General features: G+C 38.3%; 1 protein-coding gene across 17 annotated transcripts in view; it reads left to right on the top strand.

Annotated features, from left to right (window-relative positions):
• Window positions 1-13493, top strand: part of LOC309655822 (acylphosphatase-1) — a 44059-nt gene that overhangs the window by 9280 nt on the left and 21286 nt on the right. For 8 of the 17 annotated variants that reach the window (XR_014261024.1, XR_014261025.1, XR_014261026.1 and 5 more), the window contains exons 1-2: window positions 4575-6362; window positions 7725-11076. Coding sequence is in view for 12 of the 17 variants with exons in the window: in XM_082451535.1 (XP_082307661.1) it covers window positions 7788-11076 (3289 nt within the window). In the remaining 5 variants the exon portion in view is untranslated. Of the gene's footprint in view, window positions 1-4359; window positions 6363-7724; window positions 11077-13493 lie in introns of those variants that run through there. The other 9 variants (XM_082451530.1, XM_082451532.1, XM_082451533.1 and 6 more) reach the window with 6 other exon arrangements.

Raw genomic sequence — 13493 nt, forward strand, 5'->3', positions numbered from 1 at the left:
ATAACTTTTTAAGGAACTGCCAAAGCAGTTTTCCAAAGCAGCTGCACCATTTTACAGTCCCACTATCAATGCATGAGAATTCCAATTTCTCCGAATTGTCAACAATTGTTATTGTCTGTCTTCTTTATTATAGCCATCCTGGTGAGTGTGAAGTGGTATCTCATTGTGGTTTTTTGTTGTTTTGTTTTGAGGTATCAATGAATTTAAAAGGATTTCAGTCATATAAAGCATGTTCTCCTATGACCATAATGAAACTAAACTGCCATCAATAACAGAAAACTGGAAAATTCCCAAATATTTGGAAACTATAGAACACATTTTTTTTAATTGTGGTAAAATAATGTAAAATTTGCCATTTTAACCATTTTGAGTGTACAGTTCAGTGACCTTAAGTACATTCATATTGTTGTGGTACCATCACCATCATCCATCCACAGAACTCTTTTCATCTTGCAAAGCTGAAACTCTGTATTCATTAAACAATAACTCCTGATTCCCCCTCCCCTAGCCCCTGGCAGTTACAGTTCTACTTTCTGTCTCTATGAATCTGACTACTCTAGGTAACTCATATAAGTAGAATCATATAGTACTCGGTTTTTTTCCTGACTTGCTTATTTCACTAGCATAACATCCTTAAGAGTCATCCATGTTGTAGCATCTGTTCAAATTTCCTTCCTTTTTAAGGCTCTGTAATATTCTGATGTATGTGTATACCCTCATTGTGGTTTTGTTTGTCTTCTAATGATTAATGATGTTGAACATCTTTTCATGTGCTTATTGGCACATGAAAGAAGATATTTCTTCTTTGGAGAAATGTCTCCAAATCCTTTACCCATTTTTTTTTAATATAAATTTATTTATTTATTTTTGGCTGCTTTGGGTCTTAGTTGCTGCACGTGGGCTTTCTCTAGCTGTGGTGAGCAGGGGCTACTCTTTGTTGTGGTGCACGGGCTTCTCATTGCAGTGGCTTTTCTTGTTGCGAAGCACGGGCTCTAGGTGCACGGGCTTCAGTAGTTGTGGCACGTGGGCTTCAGTAGTTGTGGCGCACGGGCTCCGCAGCATGTGGGATCTTCCCAGACCAGGGCTCGAACCCGTGTCCCCTACATTGGCAGGCGGATTCTTAACCACTGCACCACTAGGGAAGCCCTTTAATACTATCTTTATTGGAATATAATTGCTTCACAATACCATGTTAGTTTCATTTGCACAACAAAGCGAATCAGCCACACCCATACACACGTCCCCACATCCCCTCCCTCTTGAGCCTCCCTCCCAGCCTCCCTATCCCAACCCTCTAGGTCATCGCAAAGCACTGAGCTGATCTCCCTGTGCTATGCTGCTGCTTCCCACCAGCCAACTATTTAACATTCCGTAGTGTATATATGTCGATGCTACTCTCACTTCACCCCAGCTTTGCCCTCCCATCCCATGTCATCAAGTCCATTCTCTATGCCTACCTCTTTATTCCTGTCCTGCAACTAGGTTCATCAGTACCATTGTTTTTTTAGATTCCATCTATATGCATTAGCATACGGTATTTGTTTTTCTCATTCTGATTTACTTCACTCTGTATGACAGACTCTAGGTCCATCCACCTCACTACAAATAACTCAATTTCATTTCTTTTTATGGCTGAGTAATATTCCATTGTATATATGTGCCATATCTATGGAAAACAGTATGGAGGTTCCTTAAAAAACTGAAAATAGAACTACCATATGACCCAGCAATCCCACTACTGGGCATATACCCTGAGAAAACCATAATTCAAAAAGAGACGTGCACCACAGTGTTCATTGCAGCACTATTTACAATAGCCAGGACATAGAACCAACCTAAATGTCCATTGACATATCATGGGCAGTTTTTGATTACTAATTCAATCTCTTTTTATAGGTCTATTCAGATTTTCTATTTCTTCTTAATTCAGTTCCTGTAGTTTTTGAGTCTTTCTAGGTATCTGCTCTTTTAATCTAAGTTATCTAATTTGTTAGAATACAACTGTTCGTATTATTCCCTTATTATCCTTTTTTTTTTTTTTGTAAGGTTGATGGTAATGTCCCCTCTTTCATTTCTGATTTTACTACTTTGAGCCTTCTCTCTTTTTTTTATTGATCAGGCTAGCTTAAGTTTTGACAACTTTGTTGGTCTTTTTAAAGAATCAACTTTTGGTTTCATTTATTTTTTCTTTCTTCCTGCTTTCCTTCCTTCCTTCCTTTCTTTTTTTCTTTCTTTTTTCTATCTCTATTAACTCCTGCTCTAATCTTTATTATTTCCTTTTTTCTGCTTGTTTTGGATTCGGTTTGCTCTTCTCTTTCTAGTTTCCTAAGGTGGAAGTCTAGGTTATTGGTTTGAGGGTACTTTCCTTTTAGATTGAGACTAGAGTTGGTGATTATATTCTTTAAAATGTTTCCAGATGACCATCCAAGCAGAAATATTATTATGAAGGAGAATTAGCTTTTTGGAATTTTCTTAGGAGAAAACACTGCTTACTTGTTTAGATATATATTCAAAACTGAACATGACTCAGCAACATTATGTTATCATTTAAAAATAAAAACAGGGACTTCCCTGATGGCACAGTGGATAAGACTCCATGCTCCCAATACAAGGGGCCTGGGTTCGATCCCTGGTCAGGAAACTAGATCCCACATTAATGCTACAACTAAGAGTTCGCATGCCACAACTAAGGAGCTGGTGAGCTGCAACTAAGGAACGCACCTGCCACAACTAAGACCTGGTGCAACCAAATAAATAAATAAATATACATATATATGTGTGTGTATATATATATAAAATAAGAACAGAATCGAGAGCACAAATAAAACCCATAGGAAATCCCCATTCTCAACACCAAAGTTGGGAGTGTTTTGTTCACTCTCAGAGTTCAGATAAATCACATTGCAATTTAAAATTTAAATAAATTAGTTTTGAGCAGTACTGTTATAACCTCCTGCTCAAAACTCAACACAATCATTCCTATAGCTATTTACCATATAAGGTAACTAAGAACTAGGGATAGCCCATTCCCATAGGTTAATATGAAGTAGAAGAGTGCAGTTGTTACACAAAGTCAGCTGGATGTTGAGTCTTATTCAAATCCATTCTCTGCGTTCTTTTTTAATGCCACAATCTACAACACTCAATCATGCTGTAGGTATCTCTTATTTTTCTTCATTCCTTAATTTCCTCTGTATCCTTTAAATTGTTATTTATTTGACCAAAGTCTCTTTTGTTCATTATGCAAACATGTCTTTGCTTTGAACGTAACTGATTTGATGAATACTTCAGTTCCTCATCAAACAAATTTTGCTATGCGTAACATTTTCTTTGGCCAACTCCAGCAATTTCCCATATTTACTAGGTCACTAGTCTGGCATTTGGACATGCAATCAGGTTAACTCCCGTTTTCTTTTGTAATCTAACCTCTTCTATTTAGATAGAATGTAACAATCAATAACTTTTATAATATCCTTAATTGGAAATTTTACAAAAATAAAATTGCCTCTAAAACATTGCTACCTTTCCCCAATTTTCAGTCATTCCACAGTTAATGATTTAAAGGAAAGAACATTGGAAAGTCTAAGAAAAGAGCAACTACAGTGATTAGATGATTTTCATAAGCTCATGCAACATTAAAGACATTGTGATTATTTAGACAGAAGAAAGTCAAGTGAAAACAATAGTTAATGTAGTCTCATGAAACTTTGGTGTTTAGAGGCTGATCACCAGCTGCTTTTTCCTTCTCTAGGAGGATGAGAGAAAGTGGGCTTTGGATGCAACATAAAGACCTTGGGTTAGACAGTTTCTTTACAGTGAGAACAATGGATTGCGTTGCCCAGGAAATTGTAAAATAGTCTCTAATGATCTTTAAAGAGATATTGGACACTTAATCATCTGGATTTATTTAGGTGTGGTCTTGGTTAAAGAAAAAAAGAAGGATCAGATAGCTTCATGCTTTTTCTATTTAATATACCCAGTAGATTCTTGATTAGGAGATGGAAAATGAACAAGATATACTCCAGTATCCTAACAACAATCAGCCTTAGGGAATCATTTTGAAAGCATCTGATTTGGTCTTAAATCTTTAGTACTTTACCAGATTGACGACATAGTGAAAAATTCTGGTGCCTGGTTTTATAGGGTGGAAGAAGGAAATGGAGTCAAGTGGTCAACACTGCATGTTAAGATCAGCAATGAGATTTTCCTTGCTGTAGTTCTGTTTTGACTGTTCTGGACAATATCAAATTAGTTTCAGTGGCTTGATTCTAGGCCAAGATTCTGGCAAGAGATTGTAGTCTAATTTTGTTTTGTTCAATCTCACTGGATTTCTCTCTCTTGTCTTTTTCTTTCCCTTAGGCTGAGGGTAAAAAGCTCGGATTAGTAGGCTGGGTCCAGAACACTGACCAGGGCACAGTGCAAGGACAATTGCAAGGTCCCACCTCCAAAGTACGTCATATGCAGGAATGGCTTGAGACAAGAGGAAGTCCCAAATCACACATTGACAGAGCAAGCTTCAACAATGAGAAAGTCATCTTAAAGTTGGATTACTCAGATTTCCAAATTGTTAAATAACGGTCTGAATTTAAATTTTCCAAGATACTCAATGGTTTTGTTTTTTTATTTTTAATAGAGATAGAATTATTGTGTTCAATATTAGAATTTGTCAGTAAGTTATTTTAGTATCAGATATTTGATAGTTACTGTATATTATGTGTATGATGGAAGGATTACAACTGTACACAATTCTAATCAATAAAAACACAGAACCTTCCATGTAGGATACTTATTTTCTTTTTGGTAAACTTCATTGTGGGCAAAATAAGAGGTATTTACTTAATAAACATCTTTGGGAAGAGAATTTTGAGGTAATTTAAAGAAGTCTGAAAGAAAAAGCAGTTACTTTTAATCATTTCTTTTTAATAGTTTCCATGAGCTTTTCTTCAGGAAATTGCACCTAATAAGAACAAGTTCAATTTGTTAGCTGTTCAAATGATATTTTGGACTAATTGTTTTTCATTTTCTGGAGTTTCTGCTGTCATTCCTGTCCTCTGCGTAAGGAATTCACATAAATTGATGTTATGGGCTAAATTATCCACCCCCCCCCAAATTCATATGTTGAGTCCTAACTCTGGATACCTCAGTATGGGACTACACTTGGAGACAGGGCTTTTATAGAGGTAATTAAGGTTAAATGAGGTCATTAGGGTGGGCCCTAATCCACTATGCCCCAGTGTTCTTATAAGAAGAGGGAATTTGGACACAGCCCTGTGTGCACAGAGGAAAGAACATGTGTGAAGACAGAGGGAGAAGACAGCAATTTTACCAGCCAAGGAAAGAGGCCCCAGAAGAAATCATCATTTCAACACTTTGATCTCAGATTTCTAGCCTCCAGAACTGTGACAAAATAAATTTCTGTTGTTCAAGCCACCCAGTTTGGTACTTTGATATGGCAGCCTTAGCAAACTAATACAAGCAATAAGCATTTTGCTTCATCAGACTTAGATAATCTCCTGATTTGGTTTAGTCAGCCATTAAAAAAAGTATATATCAAATGCTTATTGGGTTTGACAAGTTTGTCATAAATTCCAATTTTTTAAAATACAAGGTTTCAATGAAAACAGGACAAAGCAAAAACTGAAGGTTGGTTAACGAGTCCCAAAACACCTATTCTCACAATGCCCTTAGAGTTCCACTCTCATTCCACTAGAAAAGAAAGCTGCGGTGGTATTGGGAAGATACCAAAAAAGTCAGTGAAGGGAGTCTTGTCCTCATCTGTAAATTAAGAATAGAGCTATATAGTTTCTCGGTCTTTTCCAGCTCTGAAATAATACTATAGATCTCTAATGGAAGGCTTTGGATTTTTAATTAATTGAGTACCTAACATAAGCCAGGCACTGTTCTTGCCATGGGGATACAGCAGCAAACAAAAATAGACAAAATCCATACCTTCATATAGCTTACATTCTAGTGAGAGAAGATAGACGATAAGCAAATAAAATATATATTGAAATGGCAGTACGTGCAAAGGAGAGATGAGAGAAGGGGAAAGAAGAAAAAACAAGTAAAAATTGCTAGAAACAGCTTTTCACGCCATGCTAAAACGGGATAAGGATTGAGAATTCGGGGTACTAGTGAGAAGAGACCTCGGCACACATGAGTACCGAAGCCGGGAACACCTGGTGCGCATGCGCATTGGGGTGTCAGGGACGAGCGGGTGTTCTTGGCGGGGTAGCTGAGAAGCGCATGCTCGCGGGCTCGCGCGTGCATGAGCCTCGCGTGCACGAGCCTTGCGAGCCAACGTGCGCGCGTCCGGCGTCCGAGGCGGTTGGTGTCAGGGAGTTGTTGAGGCGCCATACGAGGTGACTTGGGGAAAAGCACGCGACGGAAGGATGATTCCGGGAGCTCTTCTACCACTAGAAGGGCCCTGGCGACCGCTGCGGGCTAACTTTACGGACCAGCTGCGCAGGGGCTCCGGGAGGCCCTCTGGCCTGCCTACAGCTGGGCGCCCGAGCCTGGGCAGGCTGGGGTTTCTGGTTGCCAGCTGGGGGAGGGGATGGGGGTGGAACTTGGGTCTGGCGGGGTAGGCGGCCTCCGCCCTGCTCCCCGAAGCTTTCTTATTATCTCAGAACCCGGATGGAGTCGTCCCATTTGTCCCAGGAGCCCTGAAAGGACTGGCATATAATCAGGAAATCGTTGAGTTGGGTAGCAGTCGGAATACTTATTAAGCGTTTACCTCTCATTTTTTGCCGGCTGCAAAGTTCATGATGTTAGAAATCATCAGATCGGCAATTATCGCTCTGATTTTACCGGGTTTGAAAAACTAGCCCTACCACTTGCGAGAGGTTACCCCCCCCCATGCTGCTCTCAGCTGTGAAGGAAGGGGACCTTTAATTGCACTATAATCTTATTTTTTTTACCTGCCAGAAAACTTAAAATCAAGTTTAAACAGCCCCTTGCCATCATGATTATTGCCAAGGTAGTTTGAAGCCATCTGTGAAGACCAAAATACAAAATAATAGTAAAGGCCTTCTGAAAACTTATCAAAGTAATACATGAACAAGATTTAAAAATCAAATGCAGAACGGCTTATAATGACAAGGAATTTTCCTGCCCTATCCTTTCCCATTCTTAGTCTGTTTCCCCTGAGATAACTACATTTAGCCAATAATAATAATTATTAATCTCTTCTTGACATAATTTGATTTTATTTTCTCTTGTTCCTTCACCCTAGTTATTACAGTGTCTTAGCACTTCATTATAAGTTTTTTCTAAAAGTCATGGTTATTGTGTAATGTATAAATGTTATGAAACTAGCTTGGACTTTTTTTTCATGAATAATTTCTAGCTAATGTTTCTTAGCGGAATTTAGGCATCTGTTTTTGGTGAAGTGATTAGCATTTTGAACATGTCTTTGCAGGTCAACTTCAAGTGTGATTCTGATTTCACTTTAGGGCATATGGGATTTAGAGAGGAGCAGTAAAAATTATGAAATTATGAATGCTGTTTTGGATGTTAAATCCACTGCACCAAACAAGAGCTGTGTGATCTGCCTAGAGATCAGAGCTATAATTTGTTTTGTTTTGTTTTACAATGTGGTTTAGTAAGAGATTTCATTTACCTCAAATATTTCTTTATAAAGCTTGAGAGAAATGGTTGATGCCATGTAACTCCGAAGCTTTAAATGTGTGTGTGTGTGTTTTGTTTTGTTTTTCCTCCCATAGGCAATTATTTCCAGTCAGAAAAGGGAACCAGTGCCTGGCTTTCTCACCAGCTTTCTACCTGCCATGATCAAGTGCTTGTCAGTTGAAGTACAAGCCAGGTTGCGTTCTGGTTTGGCTATATGCTCCTTAGGCCAATGTGTTGAGGAGCTTGCCCTCAATAGTATTGATGCTGAAGCAAAATGTGTGGCTGTCAGGGTAAACATGGAAACCTTCCAAGTTCAGGTGATAGACAATGGATTTGGGATGGGGAGTGATGATGTAGACAAGGTGGGAAATCGTTATTTCACTAGTAAATGCGACTCTGTACAGGACTTGGAGAACCCAAGGTTTTATGGTTTCCGAGGGGAGGCCTTGGCCAGTATAGCTGACATGGCCAGTGCTGTGGAAATTTCATCCAAGAAAAACAAGTCAATGAAAACTTTTGTGAAGCTGTTTCAGAATGGAAAAGTCCTGAAAGCTTGTGAAGCTGACTTGACTCGACCAAGTGCTGGGACAACAGTCACCGTATATAACCTATTTTATCAGTTACCTGTAAGGAGGAAATGCATGGATCCTAGACTGGAGTTTGAGAAGGTTAGGCAGAGGATAGAAGCTCTCTCACTCATGCACCCTTCCATTTCTTTCTCTTTGAGAAATGATGTTTCTGGTTCCATGGTTCTTCAGCTCCCTAAAACCAAAGACATATGTTCCCGATTTCGTCAAATTTATGGACTGGGTAAGTCCCAAAAGTTAAGAGAAATAGATTTTAAATATAAGGAGTTTGAGCTTAGTGGCTATATCAGCTCTGAAGCACATTATAATAAGAATATGCAGTTTTTGTTTGTGAACAAGAGGCTAGTTTTAAGGACAAAGTTGCATAAACTCATTGACTTTTTATTAAGGAAAGAAAGCATTATATGCAAGCCAAAGAACGGCTCTGCCAGTAGGCAAACGAATTCAAGTCCTCGGCATCGGTCTAACCCAGAACTCCATGGTATATATGTAATCAATATGCAGTGCCACTTCTGTGAGTATGACGTGTGCCTGGAGCCAGCAAAAACTCTGATTGAGTTTCAGAACTGGGATACTGTTCTGGTTTGCATTCAGGAAGGAGTAAAAATGTTTTTAAAGAAAGAAAAATTATTTGTGGAATTATCAAGTGAAGACCTTAAGGAATTTAGTGAAGAAAATGATTTTAGTTTATTTAGTGCCACTCTTCAGAAGCAAGTGTCCTCTGATGAGAAGTGTGACCAGGTCAATTTCCAAGAAGCATGTAATAATATTTTGGATTCCTGTGAAATGTTTAATTTGCAATCAAAAGCTGTGAAAAGAAAAGCTCCTGTAGAAAACATAAACACACAGAATTCTGGGGATTCAGAAGGTATCAGAAAAAAGACAAATGATTCATTTTTGTACACTTACAAATCCGATGGGCCAGCCCATAGTAAAATGGAGTCATCTTTACAAAACGAAGATAGCGCTTGCTCAGAGTCAAGGATCTTAGAACAAGAGACAGCTGAAGCATCAGAATCAGGAGCAAATGAGAAACATAAAAAATCTTGCTTGGAACTTAACTCTTCAGAAAATCCATGTGGAACCAGTTCAGAAATGTTTGCAAGCCCTTTTCAGACACTTTATCACTTTGAGGGGAGTGGAGAAAGTCTAGAAATACAGAAAGTAAGTACTACTGCTGATGGCATGGCTGCCAACATCCTGAAAAATAATAGAATTCAGAATCAACCAGAGAGATTTAAAGATGCTACTGAAATGGGATGCCAACCTCTGCCTGTTGAGACGACATTATCGGGAGCACATGGTGCTCAGAGAGAAGAAGAGAAAAGAAAAAAAGAACCTAGTAATTGTGGAAGAATAAATGTTTTTAGTTATGGGCAAGTTAAATTATGTTCCACTGGCTTCATAACTCATGTGGTACAAAATGAGCAAACTAAATCAACTGAAACAGAACATTTATTTAAAAATTATGTTCAACCTGGTCCTGTGAGTGCCAAAGAAACATTTGGAAATAGAACACGCCATTCATTTGAGACTCCAAACACCAAAGATTTAACCACTACTTTAAGTAAAGAATTTGCTCAACTGCCCAACAAAAGATTGTGCAGAACAAATATAAGTTATGGGCTAGAGAACAAACCTATAGCAGCTTATAAAAATTTTGCTGTTTTTCAGGAAAGTAGTAAAAAATCACACACAGGTTGCTTACTACCTGACACATCCTCTTTCTCTTGGGGTAGACATGTTTCAAATGGTACTAAGAAAACAGGTAAGTTGATTTGTTCTGCCAAACCCATAGTTCATAAGAAGCTAAGCTTAAGTTCACAACTAGGATCTTTAGAGAAGTTTAAGAGGCAATATGGGAAGGTTAAAAATCCTCTGAATACAGAAGTGGAGGAAAATATCACTTTAGAAATCACTACCAATCTCAATCCTCAGGTTGAACCTGACATTCTATGGAAAGACAAAAACCACTTAGACAACTCTGGTATTTGTAAACTCACTACTGTGAAACATGATGATTCAAATAGTAGTTGTCAACCAGTAAGTCACATGTTTTATTCAGAAAAGTTACCATTCTCCAAGGAAGACAGTTGTTTGGAAGAACAGATGCCTTGCTTAAGAGAAAGCCCTATGACTCTACAGGAGTTATCTCATTTTAACAGAAAGCCTTTGGATGTTGAGAAGTCACCTGAATCACTAGCCTCTAAATTATCCAGATTGAAAGGCTCCGAAAGAGAGACTCAAACAATGGAGATGACGAGTCATTTTAATGAACTTCCACAATCAGATTCCAGTAGGAAAGACAGTGACTTGTCCAGTGGGTTAACCCTAGATTCTTGTAAGTTATTTAAAAATGAGCATAAAAAACCAGAAAGTGGCAACATCCCAATGTCAGACTCTGTCACACAGGGTAATCCCTTCAATAAAGACAGTGAAACATATTCTAACAACAATACAACAGAGAACTCTGTGATGTCAGAAACTCCTTTAGTACTGCCCTATGATCATTCTACAGTTATCGGTAAGGATTCAGATGTTCTTACGGCTTCAGAACAACAGATTGGAAGTCCTGACTCTCCGAGTAGAATGTTAGTGAGTCACGGAGAAGATTCCACAGCTGGCCAAAATGGAACTTGTTGTCAGAGTGAGGAGTCTATAGCAAGAACTTGTTCTGAAAATGAAGAGTCGAACACATGTTCTTTGGATTGGCAGCAGCATTTTGATGTAGCCCTGGGAAGAATGGTTTACATCAACAAGCTAACAGGACTTAGCACATTCACTGCTCCTACTGAGGATGTTCGGGCTGCTTGTACTAAAGACCTGACAACTATGGCTGTGGATGTTCTACTTGAGAATGGTAAGTATACGGTGTTCACTGGCATGGATGCTTTGGAAGGTGGGAATAATGGCTGAGGAGTAAGATAATCATGTTCAAAGAGATTATCTCAGCAGATAGAACATTTTGAAGTTTAATTATAAAATGTATGTGAAAATTCTCCAGGTCTATTATTATTTAAACATAAAAATACAGTGAAAGAATGATACAGAATGGAAGTGTATGTATATGTGTCTATGGGTGTAGGTATGTGCAAGAGGGTGAGACAGTTTTTTTTTTTTTCTTTTAAACATCTTTATTGGAGTATAATTGCTTTACAATGGTGTGTTAGTTTCTGCTTTATAACAAAGTGAATCAGTTATACATATACATATGTTCCCATATCTCTTCCCTCTTGCATCTCCCTCCCTCCCACCCTCCCTATCCCACCCCTCTAGGTGGCCACAAAGCACCAAGCTGATCTCCCTGTGCTATGCGGCTGCTTCCCACTAGCTATCTGTTTTACATTTGGTAGTGTATATATGTCCATGCCACTCTCGGTGAGACAGTTTTTAATGAAAATGGTGCTATTGATCGTTGAGAAGATCTACAGTGTTTCCCTACCCCACTTTCCCCTCTCTCCCAAACACACAGCTGTCTAAGAAATTTGTCTTTAAAGGCACCCGCAATGCCAGCGTGGTATTTTTCTGGAAGTTGCTCTCTGCAGCTCCCAGGTAAAGGGCCAGAATGATCCTGTAATCATCCTAGGTTTCCCAGGAAAATCTATGGCTCAGTACAGTAGTATATTTATAAACTTTTTTTTTTTAAAGAAAAAAACTTGACCATAAATTTTGGGGAATATAGTTTAAGTATGTATTTTTATAATCATACTTTTCAAATGTACTTTATTATAATACATATGCTAATAATCTTGATCTGTATAAGTGGCTGTTATTCAGAAAGACAGTAATGTGGCTTTTAGATCAGACCATAAGGCCACATTGGAGCCTAGGCTAGGACTCTGAGTTCCCAGGTCTCAAGTCAGCATTAAAAGTGACATTGTTTTGGCAGCGTGTTGAGAGCCAGATGTTGGGAGATGGTAAAACTGATTTCCATCTGGCAATAATCTTGGTTTTGCATCAGGATGATAAACATTAAATGTTCATCTGTATTAAAAGTCTTGAATGTTGCAAAAGAATGTAAATAGTATGAAGGTAATTGCAAATTAACTTGTAATTTCTTCCTAGGATAAGTATCTCTAACAGGAGGCTCTGATTTATTTAAGGTTAAATAAGACTTTTATTTTTCAGTGGTTTCCAGTTTTTTTCCTTGTGAAAAAAAATAATCACTGTAGTAACTTTCAAAGTACTAAATAGAAGAAAACCCTTTTCTTCAGTACTGCTCCTGAGACTAGCAGGCGGCTCATAAAGACACACGTGTTTTTCAACGTATGTAGTTTTGTGTCCTGATTTATAGTGAATGCTCATCGGAGGTAAATCTAAGGCACTGGCACCTCGTCTTCCTGAAACGCAACTGCTTCTGATATGGTGACAAAAAATAACTGGATCACATTAAACTGAGATGGTTGTTGCTAAAACAAAGGGGGGCAATCTTGGCTGCCATACTCAACCTAAACACCTGCTCCTGTTAAATCTAGATGTGTAAAACACTTCTACCTGCTTAACGTCTGCGTTAGCAAGTCTTGTGGTGAACTTTTGAGAGTCATGTTAAGTCAGAGATTCATAATGACAAATTAAGTAGTTAGGGTCTAGAAACTAGTTCGAAGAAAAGATGGCTTCAAGCACCCTCCGTTCACAGGGAGGGTTACCTTTCTGTAAATGGCTGTTGCGTAGCAGAACAATAGGACTTGTTGAACCACACATAAAACATCACATGAGATGAACTGTTAAGAGTTAAATTTAATTGCACAGAAGAGAGGATCTATAAAGGTAATTTTAAGGAATAGTGTCAAGTCTCCAAGCCCTGGTAGTTTTTTTCTTTAAAATGTCTTTAACGCTGTCCTTTCTGTTAATAGTGACACAACCTTATTTCACCTCACACTTTACTTTTATCATTCTGAATTTATCTCTCTCCAGTTTTTGTCCAACAGATTTATCTTTTTGAAATAATAGTTTCATCATGTTTTGCCCCCGTTCAAAACTGTCAAATTCAGCATTGTTCCTAAAACTCAAATCTTATCATCCTTCAGATAGGAGGGTAGAATTTGGGCCAGATCTTACTGGACTTTGGAATTTAAGTTGAGAACCTTTCATTCATTCATCTATTCATTTATTCACTCATTTGCTGATCATTCACACTGCTTGGAGCTGCCACATTGCAGATTAACTGGCTTTGCTTTCAAGAGTCCACAGTCTATTAGGGAGGACAGCCATCTAAACAATTGTAATATGATGAGATAAATGTTAGACACATACTGGGCACACACACATAGAGAGAGA

The sequence above is a fragment of the Balaenoptera physalus genome (genome assembly GCF_965194825.1).
Source record: "Balaenoptera physalus genome assembly, chromosome: 2".
Taxonomy (NCBI): domain Eukaryota; kingdom Metazoa; phylum Chordata; class Mammalia; order Artiodactyla; family Balaenopteridae; genus Balaenoptera; species Balaenoptera physalus.